The 24,572-nt window shown below is 47.6% G+C and overlaps 2 protein-coding genes across 3 annotated transcripts in view; both read right to left on the bottom strand.

Moving 5' to 3' along the window:
* Positions 1 to 112: 112 nt before the first annotated feature.
* Positions 113 to 9,105, bottom strand: CIAO3 (cytosolic iron-sulfur assembly component 3). The gene is made up of 11 exons (XM_083584628.1): positions 8,924 to 9,105; positions 7,831 to 7,926; positions 7,094 to 7,237; positions 6,383 to 6,515; positions 5,544 to 5,678; positions 4,798 to 4,916; positions 4,002 to 4,131; positions 3,497 to 3,569; positions 3,190 to 3,330; positions 2,633 to 2,790; positions 113 to 1,416 (listed from the first exon to the last, which is right to left on the bottom strand). Exons 1-11 carry the CDS (start codon positions 8,996 to 8,998, stop codon positions 1,178 to 1,180), a joined length of 1,443 nt encoding a protein of 480 aa, XP_083440754.1. The 5' UTR covers positions 8,999 to 9,105; the 3' UTR covers positions 113 to 1,177.
* Positions 9,106 to 17,816: 8,711 nt separating this feature from the next.
* Positions 17,817 to 24,572, bottom strand: part of LOC310748833 (uncharacterized protein) — a 60,906-nt gene continuing 54,150 nt past the window's right edge. For both annotated transcript variants that reach the window (XM_083584794.1, XM_083584795.1), the window contains 4 exons: positions 20,828 to 20,998; positions 19,805 to 20,052; positions 19,189 to 19,295; positions 17,817 to 19,005 (listed from right to left, as the gene is read on the bottom strand). In XM_083584794.1, the coding sequence (XP_083440920.1) occupies positions 18,059 to 19,005; positions 19,189 to 19,295; positions 19,805 to 20,052; positions 20,828 to 20,998 (1,473 nt within the window). In that variant the 3' untranslated portion in view covers positions 17,817 to 18,058. The remainder of the gene's footprint in view (positions 19,006 to 19,188; positions 19,296 to 19,804; positions 20,053 to 20,827; positions 20,999 to 24,572) is intronic.

Raw genomic sequence — 24,572 nt, 5'->3', positions numbered from 1 at the left:
GGCCATCTCCACCGTTTGTCCCAGTGCCCCCTACCCTATAAAAAGTGTTACTCAGACTAGCAGTTTGCATGACCCACCAAGGAAGATAATAACACAATAAAATTCAAAACAGTAACAATTAACTGCATTTATTCAAAATCCAATTAAAACTATTTAATTAATTCAACAAAACTGGTGAACTTGATCGAGTGACACCAGCTTTTCAAAGTCTGAAAGTCATTTATACCTCTAGATCCCCCTTGCCTCTTAAAGAGTCTCCTTAGGTAATCCCATCGCTCCTGGAGAAAAAGCTTCTTGGCTTTGTGGGTGCAGAGAATAAGGAATAAAGCAGGCCTGAAACATTTCAGGTTTCTGGCTACAATTCTTTTAAACGCCGCACTTCAGTGTTGTAGGTGACATTTTGCTCCCGGTCCAGGATGGGGCATGAACTTCCAATCTCTGCATGAAAAAGGTAGGGCAGAGATTGATTTAGGACTCTTGAGAAGATGATGTAGGAGTGTATGGACACTGGCCTGATCCAGGAGGCTCTTTCTGAAGTTCTTAACTATCCTGTAGATTTATAACAGCTGTTGTTTTCTGTTACTAAGGGAATTCATTGTAGGCAAGTGGCAGGAATGAGACCAAAAGCACAGAGAGCTCTGGAAACACACTCTGAGCTAAGACAGGTACATACTTTGAACCCCAAGAATGTGTTCCAGCCCCCTTTCGGGCAGACATCCAAGAACCCCCAACCTGCAGCAAGCCACAAAACGGACTGTTTCCAACTGAAACTCTGCAAGAGGCTGACTGACTGGCCCCTGTGACAATCACTCAAGTAGCATCTGTTAGTATTGTGTTTTCCTTTGCATTGTGGGGTATGGGGAGAGAGATCTTGATCTAGGACAATTGTTTATGGTAGCAACATGTAACATGCCCGCCCAGATGCTGCCAGGACGGCCAACAGTCATGGCTGTCAGAAGCTGGAGGGAAGGCAAGGGTATACGGATGAACACAGCTCTCCTTAAAGCCAAACCCTCTGTCCGTAATCATTTTTATTCCATTCTTTGGTACTAAAGGTGGATTTGCTACATATTTTGCCACCAGTCTCTGTCCTTCCAGCAACCACTTCGAAGAGGGAAAGGAAATCAAGAGCGCATGATTGTGACACCTTCTGTGCCAACGGCACTCCCAGCCATCTTCACCACTTGATATTCAAGGTGGCGCTTGACTTCTCCACTGCGTGATACCCTGTGTGCAGGACGTCTCGAGTCTGTTCCGAAGCAGAGCCACCCAGCCACTCCTTGTAGAGTGCCTGCACGGCTCCATTAAGCTCCGGGTTTTCAGGTTGGACCGATTCGTACAGCCTCTCCACCCTCTGGAGAAGATCCTTGCTGGGCTCCCCTTCGGCTTTAATTTGACCCCCTCCATTTAAGCAGCCTGGAAAGAAACGAGGGGGCGGGAAGAAAGTGGATTCCAGCAGAAGAGGCAAGAAGAATATAGGTGAGTTTTTAAGCTAAACCTGCATTCCCCAAGGTGGCACCCTCCAAATGCTTTGAACTAGAACTCCCATCAGCCCCAGGCACGCAAGGCCACAAGTTCAAAATGATTTCTGCAGGCTGGTGCCTGCTGGGAGCTCAAATCTGGAGGGAAGCAGGTTGAAGGAAGTACCTGAGTTAGCTAAGCTAGAGCTTCAATATTATCATCATCACCAAATGTATTGCTTGCCTTTCACTAGCAAGACCCAGGGCAGGCTACAACAATGAAAGACTAAAAATAGTTAAAACACATGACGGTCATAGGAAGAACAGCGGAGTCCCTGGAAAGGCACATCTCAAGTGTCAAAGGCTGGGGTAAAGAAGTGTGTCTTCAGCATTCACTGAAACCAGTGAAGAAGCCAGGCACACCTCTGTAGGTAGGGGAATTCCACAGCCTAGGGGCTGCCGCAGAGAAGGCCCTCTTACAGGTCACTCCCCTCTCGAATGTCTGAGGGAGATGGAGCAACCGTGAGGGCCACCTCTGCCGATATCAACGCTTGAGAGGGTCTGTGAGGAAGGAGGTGGCATTTCAGGATTATTTATTTATACATTATATTTCTATACCACCCTTTATCTAAGGATCACAGGGCTGTTTACAATATAAAAACATAAAAATACATAACTTTGTAACAAACAAAACAGCAACCTGCTTCTTTTTAACTGAAGGAGAGTCTCCACCCCCATCGTTCTGCCCAGACACCGAGGTCCAGCTCCAAGGGCCTTCTGGCAGTTCCCTCACTGTGAGAAGTGAGGTTACAGAGAACCAGGCAGAGGGTCTTCTCGGTGGCGGCGCCCGCCCTGTGGAACGCCCTCCCATCAGATGTCCCATCAGACAACTATCTGACTTTTAGAAGACATCTGAAGACAGCCCTGTTTAGGGAAGTTTTTAATGTTGGATGTTTTATTGTATTTTTAATATTTTGTTGGAAGCCGCCCAGAGTGGCTAGAGAAACCCAGCCAGATGGGCGGGGTATAAATAAATAATAATAATAATAATAATTACAGTATTAACTGGTAGGAGTGAAAGAGAATTCTTAGGATGTTGCCAGAGAGCTCCAAGCAACATATGCAGCCTTTTCTTATTCCCCCTGCCGTTTCCAACCTGCAGGTGGCCTTACCTGAAGGACAAGCCATCACCTCGATGTAGTGATATGGCAGCTTCCCCCGCTTCAGTTTCTGCACCAAGTTCTGGATGTTCCGAAATCCGTATGCCAGGGCAAAATGCAAGAGGGTTTTGCCATCCTTCTCCAGCGTCACTTCCTGCAAGTCCTTGTTTCTGGGGAAGAATTAAAAGGGGTCAGGGCGGAACCAGAGATTTGCTACTGCAAAACATGGTCTCTTCAGACACGCTCCCAAGCCACTATCCCAGCTGCTCAGAGCGGAAACTGGCAGCAACGGAACATGGACGAACAGTACAATTTTGGTGGGGAAGTCAGCCCGGTTGGAAAACGAATGCTTCCTCCCAGGCCATGGCTCTCTTGCACCTTCCACGGCTGCTTGCAATGGTTGCTGGCTCTTTAACCAGTGAGGGAGGCTGGAGCAAGGGACAGGCAGCAGCAAAGCAGCAGCAGCAGCACTCCCAATACTTCCTTACTGGAAGAGAATGCAGGCTGGGGGAAATGGGCTGGGATAGGATTCTTGGTAAGAGCTCCAGGCGGTAATGCAATATCCTTACTTCAGTGCCTTATAGCGAACTTCTTCCACTTGAATACCGAAGAGCTCCCTTGCAGCATACTTATAGATGTGCTCCAGGTAGCCCCCAGAACCGCCTCCAGAGTGCCCGAGCAACTGCTCCTCTTCAGATACACCACTAAACCTATGGAAGGGAGAAAAGAAACAGCGTAGGGCACCATGCAAAACTCGAAATGCCCGGCTGCATGCCGATAAAGGCCAAATCCTGATTAAAGTTCTGCAAATCGAGCACATGTGAAAGAAGCAAGCCGGATGTAAGCGTAGCAAAGTTAAGCGACTTTAGATCTTACATGCTATCCAAAGGGGCAGGATTCACTTCTGATAGGGTTACCTTCTCCTGGTCCAGCAACCTCACAACTTCTCCTGAAACACAGAACAAATGCAAGGGAGTTTGCATTCTGGATGGAATGGAGGCAGGAAGCAGAGAGGAATTACCAGGCAATGAATTAATCCTCTCTCGAGTTCAGGGATGGGGAACCTCAAGCCTAGGGACTGAGTGCGGCCCTCCAAGCTTCTCCACTCAGCGCCCCTACTCAAGAACTTTTGCTTGGCTGGAATATGTCCTTGAAATGGCATAATCCCTCTGGCTCGCCAGGATGGAGTGATTCGGGAGGTTGTATGTGTAGAAACCTCTGGCAGGATGGGTGCTGGGCTCTATTAACTCAAATGGGGCAGGTGGAAGTAGTGGCTAGTGAATGGGCAGTTGCACCTCAAGCCAGGGGAGCAGGCAAGGGAATCTTCTGGGTGTTTCTAACTCAAACACTGACTGCATCACAGTTCCTGGCTCTGCTTTACCTGTAGTAATCACACAGTCAACCTCACGGGTCTGGTGCTCTTGGATGAAGAAGTCAGGTCTGGAAGCTTCTAACTTCTTGTCGTAACAAGGCATCACTGTCACGTGGTAGATCTGGTCAGGTGTCAAGTGCTATAAATGGGGAAGAGATTGGGATATCTCATCAGCAAAAACTAGTCCTGATTTCATGTTTCTGACAGTGGCACCAGTAGGGCACTGCAAAAGACACACAAGCAAAGAATGAAGGCAATAGCCACTTCCTGTTTGTTTGGTTTTTGGCCCTGGTAGGTGGCATTCAGAGGTGTAAAACCTCCATCTAGCAACCATTAACTAGTAGCACCCTTTGCAAATTTGTCCAAACCAGCCTTTGCCAACCATTTAGTACCCTCCAGATGTTCAGGACTACAACTCCCATCAGCCACAATGGCACTGGCAGTGGATGGTGGGAGTTGTAGTCCAAAACATCTGGAGGGATCCAGGATTGGGCAAAGGCTGGTCTAAACCCAGAGAAGTGAGAGTAAGGTCATTCCATAGGGTAATAACAATTCTGGGTGGCTTGAGATGGTTGCCCTTAAGAAGAAAAGAGCAGCAGCAGCAACAGCACTGCCCTAGCATGGAAGGGAAAGGGTCTGAGCTCCCCTTTCTGCAGAGGATTGTTTGGGTGAGAGGGTTACCCCTTTTCTGGCTCTCTGCAGAGGCGATCTGATGGGGAGGTCACAAACTGAAGCCCAGCTGCTGCTCCCAGACTTTCTAGGACACCAGTTCCCCTGCGAAAAGTGCCTGCCACGGAACACACACTTGCTGTTTGGCAAAGTGCCTCTTGACGAGGGAGCCCATCACTTGCTGGGGAGACTTGGCCGTGCTGACGTGAGGGATGATGAAACTCCCGTGGGTTTTTTCGGCATAACAGATCCAGCCTGAAAGAGGAAGAAGAACCAACATCCTTAAGTCACAAATCCGCCTCCAGGCTCCAAAGGCAGCACCCACCCCCATCCCACTCTCCTCTTGCTGGCCTATTGGAAGAAAGGCCAAGGGATTAAAAGGAAAAGCTGCTCAACAATGTTTGTGTTGCCAGGGATAGAGCTGGACTAGAAAAAGGACTAGAAACCCAAAAAGGGAACGGAATTGCAACAGCATGCAGAAATATTGGAATGTCCCATTTATAGTCCACAGCAGGAGCAGGGAGCCTCAGGCCAGGAGGCCAAATGTGGCCCTTCAGACCTCTCTATTTGGCCCTTAGGATTTTCCCCAGGCTACCCGCTTCACCAGCTAAGCTTTGCACCCTCTCTGAATGTTTCTGCTTGGCTGGAATGTGCCCTTGTACTCTGATAGTGACTCCTGCTTGCCTGAAAAGGCTAGAGAAGGGTATGTGAGTGGAAGCGGATAGGAAGCCTACGGCTTAAAGGAAAAATTCACATTCATTGCTCCACCCTCTTTTCCTTCTGGCCCCACCCATCACTGTCTTAAAATCTGAGGTTCCTGGGTGATGGGTAGCACCAGTTGCAGGGCCCGCACCCCACTCTCTCCCTCCACAACAGCCTCACCTGGGCAGGCAGCAGCCAACATAGGCAAAGCCTTCTTGTCTTCCTTTTGCCTCCGGAAGCGCTGCACAAACTCTTGCTGACTCTCCAGCAGGCTGAAGTTCCTTGAGAAAGTCGTGTCAAAGACATAATGCACCCCTGAGACAGGGAAGGAGGAGAGGTTAGGTGCACATTTGTGGAGTGGTGGGGGCTTCCTGAAGCTTTCTATACAGGTGTCATTGGACCAATGATCCGACTTTGTGCAAGGCAGCTTCCTTTGTTCCTTTGTTAAGCAAAGGGCTACAGCTCAATGGTAAAGGGCCTGCTTTGCATGCAGAAGGTCCCAGGTTCAATCCTCAGCATCTCTAGGTAGGGCTGAGAAAGACCCTTGTCTGAAACCTTGAAGAGCTGCTGCCAGCCAGTGTAGACAATACTGAGCCAGCTGGATTGGTGGGCTGTTCCTAAACTGTGTCAGCTCAACACCCTCTGCAACAAGGGTGAACAAAACCATCCAAGTGATAGGCAGTTTGGTCAGTTTTTTTATCTTCCCCCTGCATTTTTATATATATATATATATATTTGTAAATGTAACAGAGGGGAAAGAAAGAAACATCATCAGTTGACAATAAGTCCCAACTTAATTAATATGGGCAATCCGTTCAGACATCTAAATGAGAATGACGTTTAAAAGCTATTTGTTAAAAGGGTGAAAAGGCAGCAAGATCTTCAGCCCGAGTAGTTTTATCCTTCCAGCCCCGTGGCAGAAATGTGATGCTCAGGAACACAGGAATCCGTTTGATCCCAAGTGTGTTTAATTACTAAATCATCAAGCTACATACTTCAGAAGAGACGCTGCTGCTCACCTAAACTTTTAAAGAAAGACATCAGTTTCTTGGCTGTGTCTAAAGGAGTCAGTGAAAACTTTGCCGCCAGCGAAGCTCGGGACTGGGGAGATACGGACACCACCACCAGCTTCTGGGAAGCAGAGCCTGACGTCTTAAAAAAACAAACAAGCATCAACATGAAATTCGTATTTGCTGGAGTATTTACCTTTTCTATCTTGAGGTGCCCTGAGCCTTTCTGTAGCTAGCATGAAATGGCTGGATTCTTTTTTAAAATATATATGTTGCGAATCTAGTCCCTAATGCAATGAGAAGTGGAGGACAAACGCAAAACTACCAGCAGCTTTATAATAGGTCTAGATAATTTGCTCTGAAGCCAACCAGAATGCAAACAGCTTGCTAACATTGCTCCTGGCAGTGGAAGAAAATCCAGCGTACTCAGTGGCAAAGGGCTGTAACTCAAGGGCAGAGCAACCGCCTTGCATGCAGAAGGTCCCAAGCAGCATCTCCAGGTAAGGCTTAGAAATTCCCTTGCTGGGAACACTGGAGAGCCACTGCCAGTCAGTGTAGATGGACCAATGGTCTGGCTTTCTGTATAAAGCAGCTTCCTACCTTTATGTCCCTAGACCAGACCCCTATAGCTGCCTTCTCCTGCACAAGTGGGCAAGAAAGAGTTCATCCTCCAGGTCCTCAGGCCCTATGACTCACATGCTGACAGCATCAACAACTTACTTTATTGGTATTTAAGACCCTGAGGAGTTCCTCGTGGCTCTGCTGTGTGATTAAGACACTCTCCGCAGACGTGATGCAGCCGCTACATGCCAAGCAGTCATTGAGGGTGATTTTGGCCTTCTCAAGCTTTTGTGACCCTCCGTCCTGAAAGGGAGAGTTGGTCAGGGGGGATGGAGATCAGCTTCCAAGCCTTCCTGAAAAGTACTTCCAGCTTTCACTAGCGGTCATTCAGGGGTTACCTCCCCACCATCTAATGATGACGTTGGAGATTTTATAAATAAAAGCTTCACAGAGGGGCCCAAGGACTGTAGCAAGTTTTGGCTCCGGACTGTAGGGCCAAACATGAGAGATTCGCAGTCCAAAGAGCAGAAGGAAGTAATTGCTCTTTTGAGAACATCCATTAACCAGTTTTCTTGACTACAACTGAAAAGGTCCTCCTTCCTGGAGGGTTGTTACCCAACTCCGCAACTAAGTCCCTTTCCAAGAGGCTTCTGAACTCCTAGCTGGGGCTGCAGAACTGTAACAGCTGATCCCGAAACCTATTTTGTATCTCTTATGAAAGGTATGTAGCTTATTGTATAAGAGCAATGGCATCACCTGCTTTCACCTCTGGCCCTGCCCACCTCTGCCACGTGGCCCCCAGAAGCTTGATGGTGGAATGCAAAAACACACAGCTTAAAAAAAAGCTTCCCCACCCCATCTTATGATGTGATCAAACTGAGGAGGGGAAACTTTACCTTGTCAACTTGAATGTAAGTCCCATCATCTTCAATGCGGATCTTTGCTGCTGCTTTCCCAAGTTTCTTCTCAACTTTGATGGGTTTTATGCAATCCTGAAAGGAAAGCGAACTACTGAAAATAAACACCAAAACACACACACACCACAATCCGTACTTCAGGAAGAAGCAGCAGTGCTTCCTCCTAGAATCCCACTGGACAGTTCAGAAATTTCTGCATCAGGCATTGATAATCTGGTTGGTAAGGTAAGGTAAAGGGACCCCTGACCATTAGGTCCAGTCGTGACCGACTCTGGGGTTGCAGCGCTCATCTCGCTTTATTGGCCGAGGAAGCCGACGTACAGCTTCCGGGTCATGTGGCCAGCATGACTAAGCCGCTTCTGGCGAACCAGAGCAGCACACGGAAACGCCGTTTACCTTCCTGCCGGAGGTAGGAATAGGAATAGGAAACTTTGAAGTGCTTTCGAACTGCTAGGTTGGCAGGAGCAGGGACCGAGCAACGGGCGCTCACCCCGTCGCGGGTTGGTTGGTATCTGGTTGGTAATGCCAAGTTTATTCCCCACCCCATCTCTCTCTCTCTCACACACACACCATGGTCAGGATAAAGCAACTTACCCCTTACAGGATCACTGTGAGGTTTGCCAGGAGAAGGAATGGATGCACTTTACTTTAGACACTTTACATTTTTCATTACATTTAAAAACAGTCCCGTCTTCAATTTGCTGAGGCCAGAACCTTTGATTCCTTCCTTCCTTCCTTCCTTCCTTCCTTCCTTCCTTCCCATGACAACCCTGACCAGACCAAGGCTACCCAATGAGTCTCCGATGGCTGAGAAGGGATTTGAACCCAGGTTTCCCTAACCTGACCCTCTAATCATTACACCACCCTGGCCCCGCATATTGGGGCTGCTCACGCTGAATGAATGCTCACGCTGAGCCTCAGCAATGGGCGCGCATGCGTGTGCTGCTCCTGCTGGCCTACCTCACATGGTTGTTGTAAGGTTTGCAAAGAATACGACACGGGACCGGCCCCAAATGCCTGTATCCTTCTCGTTCTCCTGCCTCCACTCTTCCTCCTCCCCCGCCCCACTCACTTGCGAGGGCCCGATATAGTCGTCCAGGTCCGTCAACTGCAGAACTCCGCTGAAGGGCGACACAGCCGTAGCCATCTTCGCATCTCCCTTCTCCGCCACACTGCCGTAAAGCTCCGACGAGGAAGTATATGCTCGTACAACACTGTCTGATAAGCTATTTCCGCCACACTGCCGCAAACCGACGAAGGAGAGAGAGAGAGAGAGAGAGAGAGAGAGAGAGGAACGCGGAGATAAATAATGTAGAGTAGCCCCCTCACCTCCTTAATGAGGGCTCCCGATGTTACCTTGGCGTCCGTGTTTTCTAATTTTTTTGCCCGCAGAAATAGACGGGGAAACCAACTGATTTAATCTAGACGTGGTTTTCAGCAACCTGCCTATTGATTTCTATGGCTATTTCATATTTATTCACTCGGGGAGGGAGGTGGAGAGAAACCCGGGAGTGGAGCCCTATATGTCAATCTACTCTAAGTCTATAAAGAAAGAAAAGAAAACTTCCAAAGAGTTAGAGGTAGAGTGCTCAAAGTAATCATCACTTCAGGTTCCCGATGGCAACCCCGTCCACGTGCGGGGCAAAAGCCAGTTAAATAATCCATCTGAAAGCTTAAACCAAATAAGGCGCGAAGAAGAACCTGCACTGAGGGGATGAGCCTGTCGTGCAGAGGTTAGAGTGAAGGACCTGGACGGCCAGGGTTCAAATCCCTACCCAGCCACAATGGACCTCAGGAGGGTGACCTTGGACCTCAGGAGGGTGACCTATCTCAGCCTAATCTACCTCACAGGGTTGTGTTCATAGGATACCATCTTGAGCTCCTTGGAGGAAAGGTGGAATATAAATGAAATAATAATTCTTCTGAGTTCTGGATGGTGGTTGCTGGAAACCACAGGAGGGGAGAGTGCTCTTGAGCTCAGGTCCTGCTTGCAAATTCCCCACTGGGCATCTGGATGGCCATTGTGGATGCCGGACTAGATGGACCCCACTGAGTTAATGCACAAAGCTCTGGATGTCACAAACAAATAACTAACATACCGTACGTCCTATCCTTTCCTCCTCGTTTCATGGCTCCCATATTGACTTTTGGGATAAATCTCTGAGCTTTAAAAAATATATATCTGTAATCATGTGCATCGAAAACTGGGTTATGTCTGCTTCGGTTACCCAGTGCATAAGAAGCTCATAAGCTCTCTGCCGCCCTGTTGTTGTTGTTGTCTGCGGGGGGCTGCCTGCGAACCAGCTCTGGCATCCTCACGCATGATATTGCAGAGACATCTGAGCATCTCAGAGCTGGTGCTCCAAACAGGCCTTGAGAACCTTTAACTCCTGGCTTAGATTATGAGCCCCTTGGGGACAGATATTTGCATGTGGACAAACTGCTTCAAGTCATAACTCATAAACTGAAATAATAATAATACCCACTCAAAGCCTACAGGACATGGAATCTTGGAAAGTGAATGTTTGGGCCTAAAAAGAATCCCAGTGTTTGGGCAGCTCTAATAGCAGCTCTAAGCTTAAGGAGAGTGCAGGAAATGCAATAAAATTACTCTGGAGGATGCAAAATCCAGCTAAAATACCCTTTTTATTAAATAAGGTAAAGGTAAAGGGACCCCTGACCACTAGGTCCAGTCATGGCCGACGGGTTGCGGCGGTCATCTCGTTTTATTGGCCGAGGGAGCCGGTGTACAGCTTCCGGGTCACGTGGCCAGCGTGACTAAGCGGCATCTGGCGAGCCAGCACCAGCGCCGCACACAGAAACGCCGTTTACCTTCCCGCTATAAAGCGGTACCTATTTATCTACTTGCACTTAGGGGTGCTTTCGAACTGCTAGGTGGGCAGGAGCTGGGACCGAACGATGGGAGCTCACCCCACCGCCGCCGACCTTGCGATGAGCAGGTCCGAGGCACTGAGGATTTACCCTCAGCGCCACCCGCGTCGCGTCCCCCTTCCCACCAGAGCGGTACCTATTTATCTACTTGCACTTTGACGTGCTTTCGAACTGCTAGGTTGGCAGGAGCAGGGACCGAGCAACGGGAGCTCACCCCATCGCGGGGATTCGAATCGCCGACCTTCTGATCGGCAAGTCCTAGGCTCTGTGGTTTAACCCACAGCGCCACCCGCATCCCTTTTTATTAAATAAGCTGCAGCTAATAGGAACATGATGCACAGCTGCCACATTGTGTTTTCAAAACCTCTGGCTTGTCCCTCGAGTATGTTTCTGAGCATATTCAAAGTGCTTTTCCCTGAGCATAACACAAATGGTTTCTGTTAGTGCCTAAAGCAAGGTTGGGGGTCATCTCTGACCCTCCAGAAGTTGCTGGACTACAACTCCCATCATCCCTGGCCATTGGCTGTGCTGGCTGCTGATATTATGATCCAGTTTTGGGGCAGAACTAGATAGCGAATTTTAAACAACAGCTTTGCTGCATGTGTCAAACTGATCAGGCTCGAGACACACAGCCAGCCCCAAATCTTTTCTTTGCAATGGGAATAGCAGGATAAACAACCAGGCCGTAAATCGAGGTCTTCCTTTGCAAGGGAATAAACAAATAACCAGACCAAAAATAAAAGTTAAAAGCTTTATTTCCTTTAAAAAGTGTTACACAGCGTAAGATGTTATTTTCCTTGTAGAGTTTGAGGACTCATCCACTTTCCTTTGCTCCGTATTGCTAGGTGCAGTCTGGGATTTCTAGGTCCACGTCTGAGCACTTTTCTTTCCCTCTCACTGATTTCTCCATGAAAACATGCTCTTTACGGCTGAATCGGAGGAAATGGCAATCCAGGGAAAAACCAAACTGCCATTTGTTCCGATTCAGTGCTAAAGAGTGGGTTTTCCTGGGTGAAGTGGTGGGGCGGGGGGAGCTCTGGGGCACAGACTGGGAAACTGCAGGCCTGAGCCTAGAAAGTGCAAGGCAAAAGGTGTGTGTGGCTGAGCCCTGACTCTGGGCGAAAGGGAAACAGAGGTTGGAGTGAGGATATTAACCTGCTTAGCACACTGCCTCTGAATTCATGAACAATGAATATATCAGACCCTATTTTCCAGAGACAGTCCCATATTTACAGAAGCCACCCTGGTTTCTGATTTGATTCTAAAATGCCCCACTTTTCCTTAGGACATGCCTATCTTCATTGGAGGAATGTTGGAGGGTATGGAGTTATGCAACCCCCGAGTCCCCTGAAAGCAGTCCTGTACAGGGAAGTTTTTGTAATGTTTAATATTTTATTATGATTTTATATATGTTGGAAGCCTCCCAGAGTGGCTGGGGCAGGGTATTTTATATATATATATATATATATATATATATATATATATATATATATATATATATATATATATATTCATATTCATTTTATCATGATTATGATGATGATGGAATAGGATGTTCCTATTTTCATCAGAGAAATGTTGGAGGGTATGATAAATTCACACAAAAGGATCCAAGCTAAGAATCATTTAGAGAATCATTTAGAGAATGAAAGGTGAGTGCATTCCCCAAGACACCAGCAAGTGAGAGCGCTGAAAATCCTTCATTAGATAACCACCTAATTGTGGAAGGAATTTGTGGAAGGAACATGGCTCACTTTACATGCAGAAGGTCTCAAGTTCAATCTCTGGTATTTCCTGGGAGGAGTGGGAAATGCTCCCTGCCTGAAGCTCTGGAGAACTGCTGCCAATCAGTGCTGGCAGTACTAAGCTAGCTCACCAATGCTCCGACTCAGTATAAGGCAGCTTCCTGTTTCACATCAATTGTGTCTGCATGCCTAATAAGGTTCTGCAATTGGCCATTGAATATCCACATTAAATCACCATGTATTGTTCTCAAAAGCACAAGGGACCCAGCTTTTTATTACCTGCACAAAGTTTGCAAGTGGACTGAATTCTTTAAGGGGTGGAGGCAGAGTTTGGAGGGTGGAAAAACACAATGGTTGGTGAGGCACCAAGAAACATCCAGCTGCTTTTCCAATCTCAGGTGTACAGAAATAAGGAATGTTTACTAAGAAATATTAAATATTTTGCAAAACATTGTGGATAGCAAGGTTGGATTATAGGAAAACAGTTGTAAGAAAGTAAGGGAGGACAAGGGAGGTGGAAAACAGGATTGGATGGGTCCATGCATATGAAGGGGCACCTCCATAGATGTCCCCCGTGGTGTTTCCAAGGATGTGAGTTGCAGCACCACCAGTGTGGTTACCTGTTGCACCAGTAGGAATGGGAATTGCAGAACCACCATTGCTGCTGCCTGTTGTGCCACCGGGGATGTCAGTTGCAGAACCAGCAGGAATGTAGCCTGTTGCTGCTCTTGGGGTGTGAGTTACAGAACCACCTGTGAGACTACCTGTTGCACCACCAGGAATATCAAATTCAGAGACAGGAGGAATTTTGCCTGTTGCACTACCAAGAATTTGAGTTGCTGCATCCCCGGGAATATGAGTCAAATCACCACCAGATACATCCTCTGTTGCGCTACCAGGGATTTGGGTGACATCCCCACCATTGATGTCTGGAGTTGCACCACCAGGGAGGTCAATTACAGAGCCATTGGGGATGTTGCCTGTAGTGCCACTAGGGATGTCAGATGCAGCAGCACCACGCATGTTGCCCGTTGCTGTAACAGGAATCTGAGTTGCATCACCAACACTGATGGTGCCTGTTTTGTGATGAGGAATTTGAGTTGCAGAACTACCAGGGGTGTTGCTTGTGGCACCACCAGTTATGTTGGTTGCGGAACCACCAGTGATGTTGCCTGTTGCTCCATCAAAGATTGATGGAGCACCATGAGGGATGTTGCTTGTTGCTGGACCATGGATGTTGCCTGTTGCATCACTAGTGATGCCATGTGCAGAAGCACCAGCAGTGTTTCCTGTTATGCCATGAGGTATCTCTGTTGCAAAACCATCATCAGTGTTGCCTCCCATGTCTACAGAGTTGTGATTTGCAGAACCTCCAGAGATATTGCCTGTTGCACCACTGGGGGTGTCAGTTGCAGAATCACCAGTGACGTTGCCTCCTATTTCTCCAGGGATGTGTGTTGTAGGACCACCAGGAATGTTGCCTGTTGCACCACCAGCAGTGCCAATTGCAGAACCACCAACAGTGTAGCTCCTTGTTGTTTTGCCTACAGAGATGTAAGTTTCAGAACCACCAGCAATGCTGTCTGTTCCCTCTGCAAGGATGACAGTTGCAGAACCACCAGGAATGTTGCCTGTTGCACCAACAGTAATGCCACTTGCAGAACCATCGAGGATATCGTTTGTTGTGCCACCAGGGATGAACGTTGGAGCAGCATGTGGTATGTTGCCTGTTGCTGCGATTCCAGTGTCTGTTGCAGCACCATCAGGAATGTGACCTGTAGCACCAACAGTGCTGTCAGTTGCAGAACCACCATCAATGTTGCCCTCTGTGCCTACAGAGTTGTAAGCTGCTGAACCCCCAATTTCTGTTGAACCACCAGCAGCATTGCTTCTTGTGCCTATAGAGACGGGAGTTAAAGAACCATCAGTGCTGCTGCCTGTTGCCTCTCCAAGGATGCCAGTTGTGAATCCACCAGGAATGTTTCTTGTTGCACCACTAATAATATCAGCTGCAGAACCATCAGCACTATTGCCTGTTGTACCTACAGAGATGTGAATTGCAGAACCACCAAGGATGTTAGTTGCAGGGATGTTGTCTGTTGCTGCACCAGCAATATCAGTTACAGAACCACCAGTGAGGTTGTCTCCTGTTTCACCAGGGACACGTGTTGTAGGACCATTAGGAATGTTGCCTGTTGCTGCACCAGCAGCTTCATGGATGTTGCCTGTTGCTGCACCATGCATGTCAGTTGCAAACCAGCCAGCAATGTTGTCTCTTGTGCCTACAGAGATGTGAGTTGCAGCACTACCAAGCATGTTGCCTGTGATGCCATGAAGGATGTCGGTTGTAGCAGCATCAGGAATGTTGTCAGTTGCTGCACCAGGAGTCTCAGCTTCAGAACCACCATCAAGGTTGCCTGTTGTGCCTACAGAGATATGAGTTGCAGAACCACCAAGGATGTTGCCTATGGCTCTAACAGGAATGTCCATTGCACCAGCAGTGTTGCTTCTTGTTGTGCCTACAGAGATGTGAGTTTCAGAACCACCAGCAGTGCTGCCTGTTGCCTCTCCAAGGATGTCAGTTGTAGAACCATCAGAGCTGTTCCCTGTTGCTCCACCAAAGATGTCTGTTGCAGCACCATCAGGAATGTTGCCCGTTACTGTTCTAGCAATGTCATTTGCCGAACCCCCATCAATGTTGCCTGCTGTGCTCACAGAGTTGTGAGTTGCAGAACCTTCAGAGACATCTGTTGCACCACCAGGGATGCCAGTTGCAGAATGACCAGCAGTGTGTTCTCCCATTTCACCAGGGATGTCAGTTGCAGAACCACCAGCAGTGTTGCTCCTTGTGTCTATAGATACATGAGTTGCAGAACCAAGGATGTTGTTTATGGTACCACCAGGAATGTTAGTTGCAGCAGCATTGCCTGTTGCACCATCAGGGATGTCAGTTGCAGAACCACCAGAGATGTTGCCTGTTGCTGCACCAGTGATGCCAGTTGCAGAGCCACTATAGGGATTGCCTCCTGTTTGGCCAGGGATATGTACTGTCAAACCACCAGGAATGTTGCCAGTTGTGCCTACAGAGATTTGAGTAGGGAAACCACCAGTTATGCCGCCTGTTACACCTCCAGGTTTGTCAGTTACAGCACCATCAGGAATGTTGCCTGTTGCACCATGGGTTATCTGAGTTGCAGAACCACCATCAGTGTTTCCTGCAGTGGCTACAGAGTTGTGAGTTACAGAACCTACAGGAAAATTGCTTGTTGCATCATCAGGGATGCCAGTTTCAGAACCACCAGCCAAGTTGCCTCCTGTTTCACCAGGGATGTGCGTTGTAGGACCACCAGGAATGTTGCCTGTTGCATCACCTGTGATGTCAGTTGCAGAACCACCAGCTGCATTGACTCTTGTGCCTACAGAGATGTGAGTTGCAGAACCACCAGTGATGTTGTTTGTTGTGTCACCAGGGATCTGAGTCACAGAACCATCAAAGATGTTGCCTGTTGCTCCGCCAGGGATGTTAGTTGCAGAACCTGAAGTTATGTTGCCTGTTGCCTTACCTGGGTTGTCAGTTGCAAAACCAGCAGTGAGGTTGCCTCCTGTTTCTCCAGGGATGGGCCTTGTAGCACTACCTGGAATGTAGCCTGTTGTACCTCCAGGGATGGGAGGCTCTGTATCACCAAGGATCCTGCCCGTGGCACCTCCAGCAATGTCAGTTACAGTGCCACCATAGAAGTTGCCTGTTGCCCGAACAGGAATGTGAGTTGCAGTGTCATCAACAACATTGCCTGGGACATTAATTACAGCACCCCCAAGAATGTTGCCAGTTGCTGCTCCAGGAATGTGAGTTGCAGCACCACCAAGGATGTTTCTTGAGATGCCTCCTCCACTTCCAAGGATGGGAGTGGTGGTCTGTCTTGAGATGTAGGATGCAGCCCCTCCTGGCATCCCTCCTGTGCTTCCTGCAGGGTGGAGAGTTGCCACACTGCCAGTGGTGCCTCCTTTCTGCCTCCCAGGGATGAAGGTTGCAGCCCTCTGCGTGTCCCCTGTGGCAGCTGCAGGGGCATCAGTTGCAACAGTGCTGGCATCTCCATGAATTGCACTTTCTTCAAAAGTGTCCCCTTTGGTTGTTTCAGGGGAATTGGCTAGAACACTTGTAACATTTTGAGTTTCGGCAGCTCCAAGGATATTGCCTGGGGAGCCTCCGGGGATGTCATCTGGGGCTTGTTCAGGGATTTGCGTTGCTGAAAATGAACATGAAAAAAAAGAGAGAAAATAATCAGTTTGGGAACTTCTGAGCTAAGTGGACCAACAATCCAACTTGGTGCAAGGCTGCTTCCTGTGTTCCTATGTTCTGCTCACTTTTCTTCTTCTTAAGAACTTCATTCTATTATTCATACCTACCTTGCATCACTTCTTTATCCACCTTCCCTGAAACCCAGCCTTTCTTTGGCCCTTCCTTTTGATCTGGGTGCATTTTTCCTTCTAGAGGTCCATAACTCTCCTCCCTCCCTCCTTTAATGTATCATTGTAAACATCTGGCCCTCCAAACCTCTTTATGTGGCCCTCAGGACTCTTCTACACCACACCCTCTTCCCAGACACTCCCACTCTCTTCAGGCCACACCCATCACTGTCTCTGCTTCACATCCAGGTAGGGTGGGGAGAGACTCCCTGCCTGAAACCCTGGGGAGCCTCTGCCAGTCACTGGAGACAATACTGAGTTAGATGGACCAATGATCTGACTTGGTATAACTGTGTGTCACTATGCCTAATAAGTCCCGCTGAATAGCCTAACATTAACTCGCTATGTGGGCTGGACTCTTTTAGGGGTCAGGGGAGAGGAACAGAATGGTGGGGGAGGCACCCAGCAATGTCCAGCTGCTTTTCCAGACTGAGATGTTCAGAAATAAGGAATGTTCAGCAATAAATATTAAATATTAGATGATAGAGCTTCCACCATACCCTGCTTTCTACTCCTACTAAGGAAAATAAGATTTATGAAGAATAGAAGGGGCAATGCTTTCTACAGAAGCCACACATGGTCCTCTTTTCACACAACAACCTACATCTTTATTTGGGGTTGCCATAAGGCCAGAATTTCCCGGACATGCACGGAATATTGCAGTTGGCAGCAGTGTCTGGATGAAAATCGGGGAAATGTCCGGGAAAATCCAGATATATGGCAGCCCATGTTGGCAGTGTCATTTTTGCCAATTTCCCATAAGATTTTGCCAAAAAATAAAAAAGCTCAACAACTTTTCTGTCCAAATCTTCACTGTTTGAAATATGGCAACAACCCCATTTTGTACAAATTTCTCGGTAATGTGAAGCTAGAAGGATACCAGAATACTTTGATGTGCACCATTGGCTGGACGGATGATTTATTGCATGATAAATATATTCTGTGTAATCAAACACAACAAATTCAAGATTCCAGAGTAGCAGGATGCTAGAAAACTGCTATCACTTATCTGGAAAGACACTGATACACAACACTGTAGTCTGATTCCAAAGAGTGTCTCTTATTTAGGCAAATTTGCAGGTGGGTTGTGAAACAGAGGTGCACTATGGGGAAATGGTTACAATAAAGCAAGGGAGGAGAAGGCAGGTGAAAAATAGGACTGGGTGAGTCCATGCATATGCAGGGGCACCTCCAGAGACATTTCCAGGGATGTGAGTTGTATTGCCAGCAGCGACAGAAGTTGCTCCCGGGATACCCTGACTGTATGCTGTATCCCTTCCAGAAACGGGAGCTGTAGTTCTTCCAGGAATGTTGCTGTTTGAGCTTCCATGAACTGAAGTTTCAGTAGCTCCCGGGATGTGAGTTGCAGAACCACCAGGGATGTTGCTTGTTGCTCCACCAGGGAGGTCAATTGCACCACCACCAGTGGTGTTGCCTGTTGCTCCTACAGAGATGCGAGTTGCAGCAGCATGAGGGGTTTTGCTTGTTTCTCCACCACGGATGTTGGTTGCAGAACCACCAGGGGTGTTGCTTGTTGCTCCACCAGGGACTTGAGTTGAGGCTCCTCTAGTAACGTTGCTGGTTGTGCCTCCAGGGATGTGAGTTGTACCACCACCAGGGATGATGCCTGTAGAATTTCCAGGGATGTGGCCCGTAGCACTCTCAGGACTGTGTGTTGTAGGAGCAGCAGGGACGCTGCTTGTGGTGCCTCTTGTGATGTCAGGGGTATTGCCTATGGCACTTCCAAGGGTGGGAGTGGTAGTCTGTCTCAAAGTGCAAGATGCAGACCATCCAGCCATCCATCCTGTGTTGCCTCCTGGGTGGAGAGTTCGGGCACTGCCAGAGATGCCTCCAGCCTCTCTCCCAGGGAAGAGGGTTGAAGCACCTCCCTGGATGGCCCCTGCAGGGACCTCGGTTGGAAGAGTGGTGGCATCTCCAGGACTGCGAGACGCAGATTGCCCAGGGGCATCACCTGTGACATTTGCAACGTTCTGAGTTTTGGCACCTCCAGGGGGGTGATTGGCAGTTCTTCCAGGGATTTGTGTTGCTGCTGCAAATGGAAAGAGAGGAAGTATCAGTTTGGGAACATGTCAGCTAAGAGGACCAACAATCTGACTTGGTGTCAGGCTGCTTCCTACGTTCTGCTCACTTTTCTTCTTTGTTTTGGTTGCTGAGAAGGGAATGCCACCCTCAGACTGAAGGAAGACCCTCCCCCTTAGTAACGAAAGGTTACCTGTGGGTTTGGGTTGATGATCACCCAGGAGGCAAAGGCTTTTGACCTCTGCAAGTTCTTCCTGCCGTTTAGTAAGGCTGGGGTGAAGTGCGACGATCTCCTTCATTCTGCGATTAAAAAACAAGTTTTGAAGCAGCAGTGAGGTATTTTTTTAGAGTGGGACCTTTTGAGCAACATAAGATTCTAGCAGGCTCTGTTCAGAAATTTATCTATTCCCCTTTCTTTCTTTCTTTCTTTCTTTCTTTCTTTCTTTCTTTCTTTCTCTCCCCCCCCCCCTCTCTCTCCTATCATTTTCAACAAAATTCAAGGTGATATGATATAGGGGTGGATGAATCTGTCAATGTTTGTTTCTCTCAGTTTCTCATTTTTTCCTAGTCTTAAGTTCCACCCCATCAGTCTGCAATATTTGTTTATTTGTTTTTAAAAGTCCTCATGAATATTGATAAGTGTTTTAGTGCTTATGACTCCTAGTTTTTGTACTCAGTCTTGCCCCATATGCACATTTTTACAAGCCACCCTTTCTTCTGCATTTCTGAACGTTATTTTCAGCAATAGATGCTTTTCTCTCTTTTTTGCACACTTTCCCCCCACCCATATTATGCTACCTCTGACTTACGTGGAATGGAAGAGTTCACATGTTGCCTTGGAGGAAGATTGGGGGTGGTGGGATGTCCCCAGAGTCGGTAGGAAGTTGGAGAGCAAAAGGTGGTAAACTTCGTTCCACTGAGAGGAGTCCATTGAACCTCCTCCTTTCTTGAGGAAGAGAAATACGTTGTCCAAAAGCTCTTGCTGGCTTTCAGGGGTGAGAGCAGCCAGTGGGGAAGGTCCTTGACACATAGACAAGATTTCTGCGGGCTTGTAGCTCTGCGTGGAAGACACAGGGATGAAAGAAGTGGGCTTCACAAGAGTCCAGATAAAGAAAGAGCTTTCAGGATTTCTGTAGGGTGTGCCAGTGTTATGCTTAGGCTCAACAGACTTGTTCACAAAACATATCAAGAGATATGAATGCAGGGAGGGAGCTGGATTTCACAAGCCCGTTCCACTAGATTACACGTTGATGAGAAGGACAAAATAGAGCCTATCGGCAGATCCACACCATACATTTAAAGCACACTGGACATACATTGAAGAACACAAGAACAGCTTACTGGATCAGGCCAATGGCCCATCTAGTCTAGCATGCTGTTCTCACAGTGACAAACCAGATGCCCGTTGGAAACCCACAACAGGATCTGAGCACAAGAGCACTCTCCCCTCCTGTGGCTGCATCTAAAGTACCTCACTTCCCCCCCGCCAAGAATCCTGGGAACTGTAGTCCCACCTCACAGAGCTACAATTCCCAGCACCCTACCAACTACAGTTCCCAGGATTCTTTGGGGAAAGACACATGCTTTAAATATGCATTAAAGATCATTTAATGCATGGTGTGGATCTGTCCTGTGTTTGGCTATGAGATGCTCTTCAGTGGCATGCACCAGCAAATTGTGTAGAAGTCATCCAAAACAAGCACAAAAAGGAACGCTGTCTTATCAAGGAGAGGTATCAGAAAGTTGGAACAGGTAGATCAAGTGAGACTGTGGCCAAGGAAATAGATTTTAGCACATCACAAAATAGCATGGGAACACCCCCCCAAACTTACCTTGCAGGGAGGGCCTTTGAGCCTGGACAAATATTCACGGAGCGAGCCATAGTTTTTAAAGTTCTTCACGACCCCAAGAGCCAGGCTGGCCAGGGTGGAGTTGTTCAACATCTGGGCAATGACAGTTAAGTCGGCTGCTTGGGCTGGGCTGAGGGCAGAAGGGTTCTCCATCTGCGGATTAATTATAAGGAATTACTGTAGGAGGACTGGAAGCTTTGGAACTAGACTGGTTTCCTTGGGACCACTTCTGGCAAGACCCATTTCATTTCCAGAGGAGGTCTGGCTACCTCTGATACTTCAGCTTCATATCTGGACTTAATCCAGAGTGGATGTGCACCCCTAGTCTGCATCATTTCCTATGCAATCCGTTTTCACTTGTGTCTATTCACCCAGTCAAATGCCATTTATCAAGTTTTGTGCCAGGATTTGCTTTGTCTTAACTGAAGGCTTCCACTATTCCCAGTGGTGATGGATCCCTAGAACACACCAGGCATGGGAGATGGGTATGGGCTATTTAAGATAACTATTATATAAGTAATGAGGGTGTGTGTCTGTATCAAATTCCAGGTTACATACAAAGCTGCCTTATATTAACTCAGGGCAATTGCCCATCTGGCTCAGTACAATCAACAATGACTGGCAGAGGCTCTCAGGATTTTAAATAAACTGCCTCTCCTGGTATGTCCCACAGAGGAACTTACAGTCTTCAAACAAAAACATCTTGAAGGTCCCAGGCCACAGAGAGGTTAGGCTGGCCTCAACTAGAGCCATGGCTTTCTTGGCTGTGGCTCCGATCTGGTGGAACGCTCTGTCACAAGAGACTAGGGCCCTGCGGGACTTGACATCTTTCCGCAGGGCCTGCAAGACAGAGCTGTTCCACCAGGCCTTTGGCCAGGGCACAGCCTGACTCCCTCCTCTGGCAATCATCACAGAACTCTAGCCCAATGGTTGCCATCAATTTGATTTGAATTAATTTTATAATGAAATGATTTTAGAATGTTGTATTATTTTATTGTTGTTAGCCGCCCTGAGCCCGGCTTCAGCTGGGGAGGGCGAGATATAAATAAAAGTTATTATTATTTATTATTAAATAGGACTCTTTCTCAGCTCTACCTGGAGATGCTGGTGATCCAACCTGGGCCCTTTGGCATGCAAAGCAGGTGCTCTGCAACTGAGGTGTGCTCCTCTCCCTATTGCCTGATGTCATGGACTGGTTGGACACAGAGGAATGGTGGGAGGAACCAGCTGAAGCTCAGAACCCAGGGATTGCTGGTGAGACGATGATAAGTGGACATAGGGGGGAGGAGGAGGAGGAGGAGAAGGAGAAGGAGAAGGAGAAGAAGAAGAAGAAGAAGAAGAAGAAGAAGAAGAAGAAGACAACGATGACTGGAAGGAGGAGGAGTTGAAAGCTGAAGAGGTAACAGGGCTTAGTAAGTCTGTGGCAGAGAAGTCCAGAACTGGAGGCAGAAGTGGAGGCTGGAGAGGAGGGAGGCTAAGAGGCAGAGAAGAGTCTGGCATGTATGTCTCCCCCTCCTGCTGCAATGAGCTCCACTGCCCCTTGGTCTCCCAAAACAAGAAGAAGCATTAAAAGGACGATGAGAAGTTAGCTTCATGCAGGTACAATCTCCATTTGCTTGGGGAAAACCCTGGAGAGGAAGGGACCTAAGCAGCTGTGGGGAGGTGGGGACCTTCAGACTCAATGACTGCTTCATGGGTCCTACTGGAGATGAGCTGCTGTGCTCGTTAGGCCTGACAATCCTGTGCAGATGCTGTTTTTGCTAATAAAGAGTTACTCCAACTTGCTCGGTGTGATTTATTGCTGGCTCACTCCTGTCACCCGCACACACTAGACCTTTTCCTAGTAATGAGGCTGCCCTTGAGTGTGTACAAAAGTTCAGATTCTTAGCTAGTGGCCCCATTCTGTAAAAACACCCCACTTTCTAATAATCAGGGGGTCTTGGACTAAACAATCAGATGTCAAGGAAAATCTGGAAGCACCCTAACCATTTTTGGTATCCCATCAGTGAGAGCCTTTAGAGACAGTTTAAAAATTCACTCAAGGTCATGCTACCAGAGTCTGGTGTCAGCTTCAAAGCACTGTTTCGGATAGGTCAGTATGTTTCCGAGCATAATTCAAAGTGTTGGTGCTGACCTTTAAAGCCCTAAACAGCCTTGGCCCAGTATACGAGAAGGAGCGTCTCCAACCCCATCATCCAGCTCTGAGGACCTTCTGGCAGTTCCCTCCGTGCGAGAAGTGAAGCTACAGGGAACCAGGCAGAGGGCCTTCTCGGTAGTGGCGCCCGCCCTGTGCAACGCCCTCCCATCAGATGTCAAGGAAATAAACAACTATCTGACTTTTAGAAGACATCTGAAGGCAGCCCTGTTTAGGGAAGTTTTTAATGTTTGGTGTTTTATTGTGCTTTTAATTCTGTTGGGAGCCGCCCAGAGTGGCTGGGGAAACTCAGCCAGATGTGTGGGGTGAAAATAATAATAATTTATTATTATTATTATTATTACTACTACTACTACTACTACTATTATTATTATTATTAGCCTGGACCTATGTTGTTTTTGTATGAAGACCCTTGCTTCCTTTTGCCATTAACCCTGTGAGGTTGTTCCTGCCTTGGTCCCATTTTACAGATGGGCAACTGAGACTGAGAAAGCAGCAAAAGCTTGCCTACACTTTTCCTCCAACTGAGCTGTGATTGGATTTGAGAGTTGTTAGGAGACCCCCCCCTCAAAGAGATACAATTCTCAGCACCTTGGGGGAAACTATAGTTCCCAGGATTCTTTGCAGGAAGCCATGACTGTTAAAGTGGCGTAAGAGTGCTTTAAAAGTGTGGTGTGGATGTGACCAGAACAGGTCACTATTCTGTCTGCACATCCAGCCTTGGCCACTGCTCCAGGTCTGCAATTAGGCGTGGCTTCCCTAGGTGCTATTGGTCACAACTAGCACAGCTATAAATGAACTTCGCCACACCTCCATATTTTGGATTTCAGCCTAATATTGTTAACAGAGCAAATTCTGTGCAGGTCTACTCAGAAATAAACTAAGTGGAGCATACTCCCAGGTTGCAGCCTAAGAGATGTGGGGCTTCATCTACTGTCAGAATAGACACATTGAAATTAATGGAGATGATGAGCCTGAATCCATTAATTCCAATGGGTCTAATCCGAGTAAAATTTAATTGAATGCAACCAATAAAGAATCTTCACTTTTACAAACCTATTTATGGAGTATAAATCCATTTATTCATTCCTGCTGTAGATACTGCCTACCCCACTCTCCCCCACACAAGACTGTGGCTGATGGGGGTTGTAGTCCAAAAGAGTCTGGAGGGCAACAGGTTGGCGAAAGATGCTTTTAAGTTTAGTTCAATCAGTAGCAATCAGTTGGTCAAAATGCTCAGAATCCCATGTAGGGCTGGCCTAATCAGTTTCAGTTCTTCCCCGTTTCTCATTTTTCCAATAATTTTGTGTTTGTTTGTTTGTTTGTTTGTTTTAATTTTGGTTAAGCCTTCATTAAAATTCAGAAACATTTTAGTGCAGATTTCTCCTAACATACACGTTTTTTATGCAGTTTTCCTTGATGGGCACCTTTGTGCAAAGCAATTCCCCCTAGCATAATGCGTTTTTGCATGCTATCCTTTACTCCTGTATGCATTTTTAGGCCTGCGTTGCCCCATCTTTTGTATATATTGCTTGGGTGGAGCACTGCATTGCAAAATCTGGAGCGGTGCAA

Source organism: Podarcis filfolensis (genome assembly GCF_964270895.1).
Source record: "Podarcis filfolensis genome assembly, chromosome: 14".
NCBI lineage: Eukaryota > Metazoa > Chordata > Lepidosauria > Squamata > Lacertidae > Podarcis > Podarcis filfolensis.
Note: the sequence above shows the minus strand (reverse complement) of the source record. Positions and strands in the feature narration are given on the sequence as shown.

Excerpts from the sequence above, each read along its gene's own strand:
- CIAO3 (XM_083584628.1), bottom strand. The coding sequence starts at position 8,998 with ATGGCTACGGCTGTGTCGCCCTTCAGCGGAGTTCTGCAGTTGACGGAC. Across the intron at positions 5,679-6,382 it reads GTCTTTCTTTAAAAGTTTAG|GGGTGCATTATGTCTTTGAC; the intron begins GTGAGCAGCAGC and ends TCCCTGTCTCAG. Across the intron at positions 3,570-4,001 it reads TGACTGTGTGATTACTACAG|GAGAAGTTGTGAGGTTGCTG; the intron begins GTAAAGCAGAGC and ends TCTGTGTTTCAG.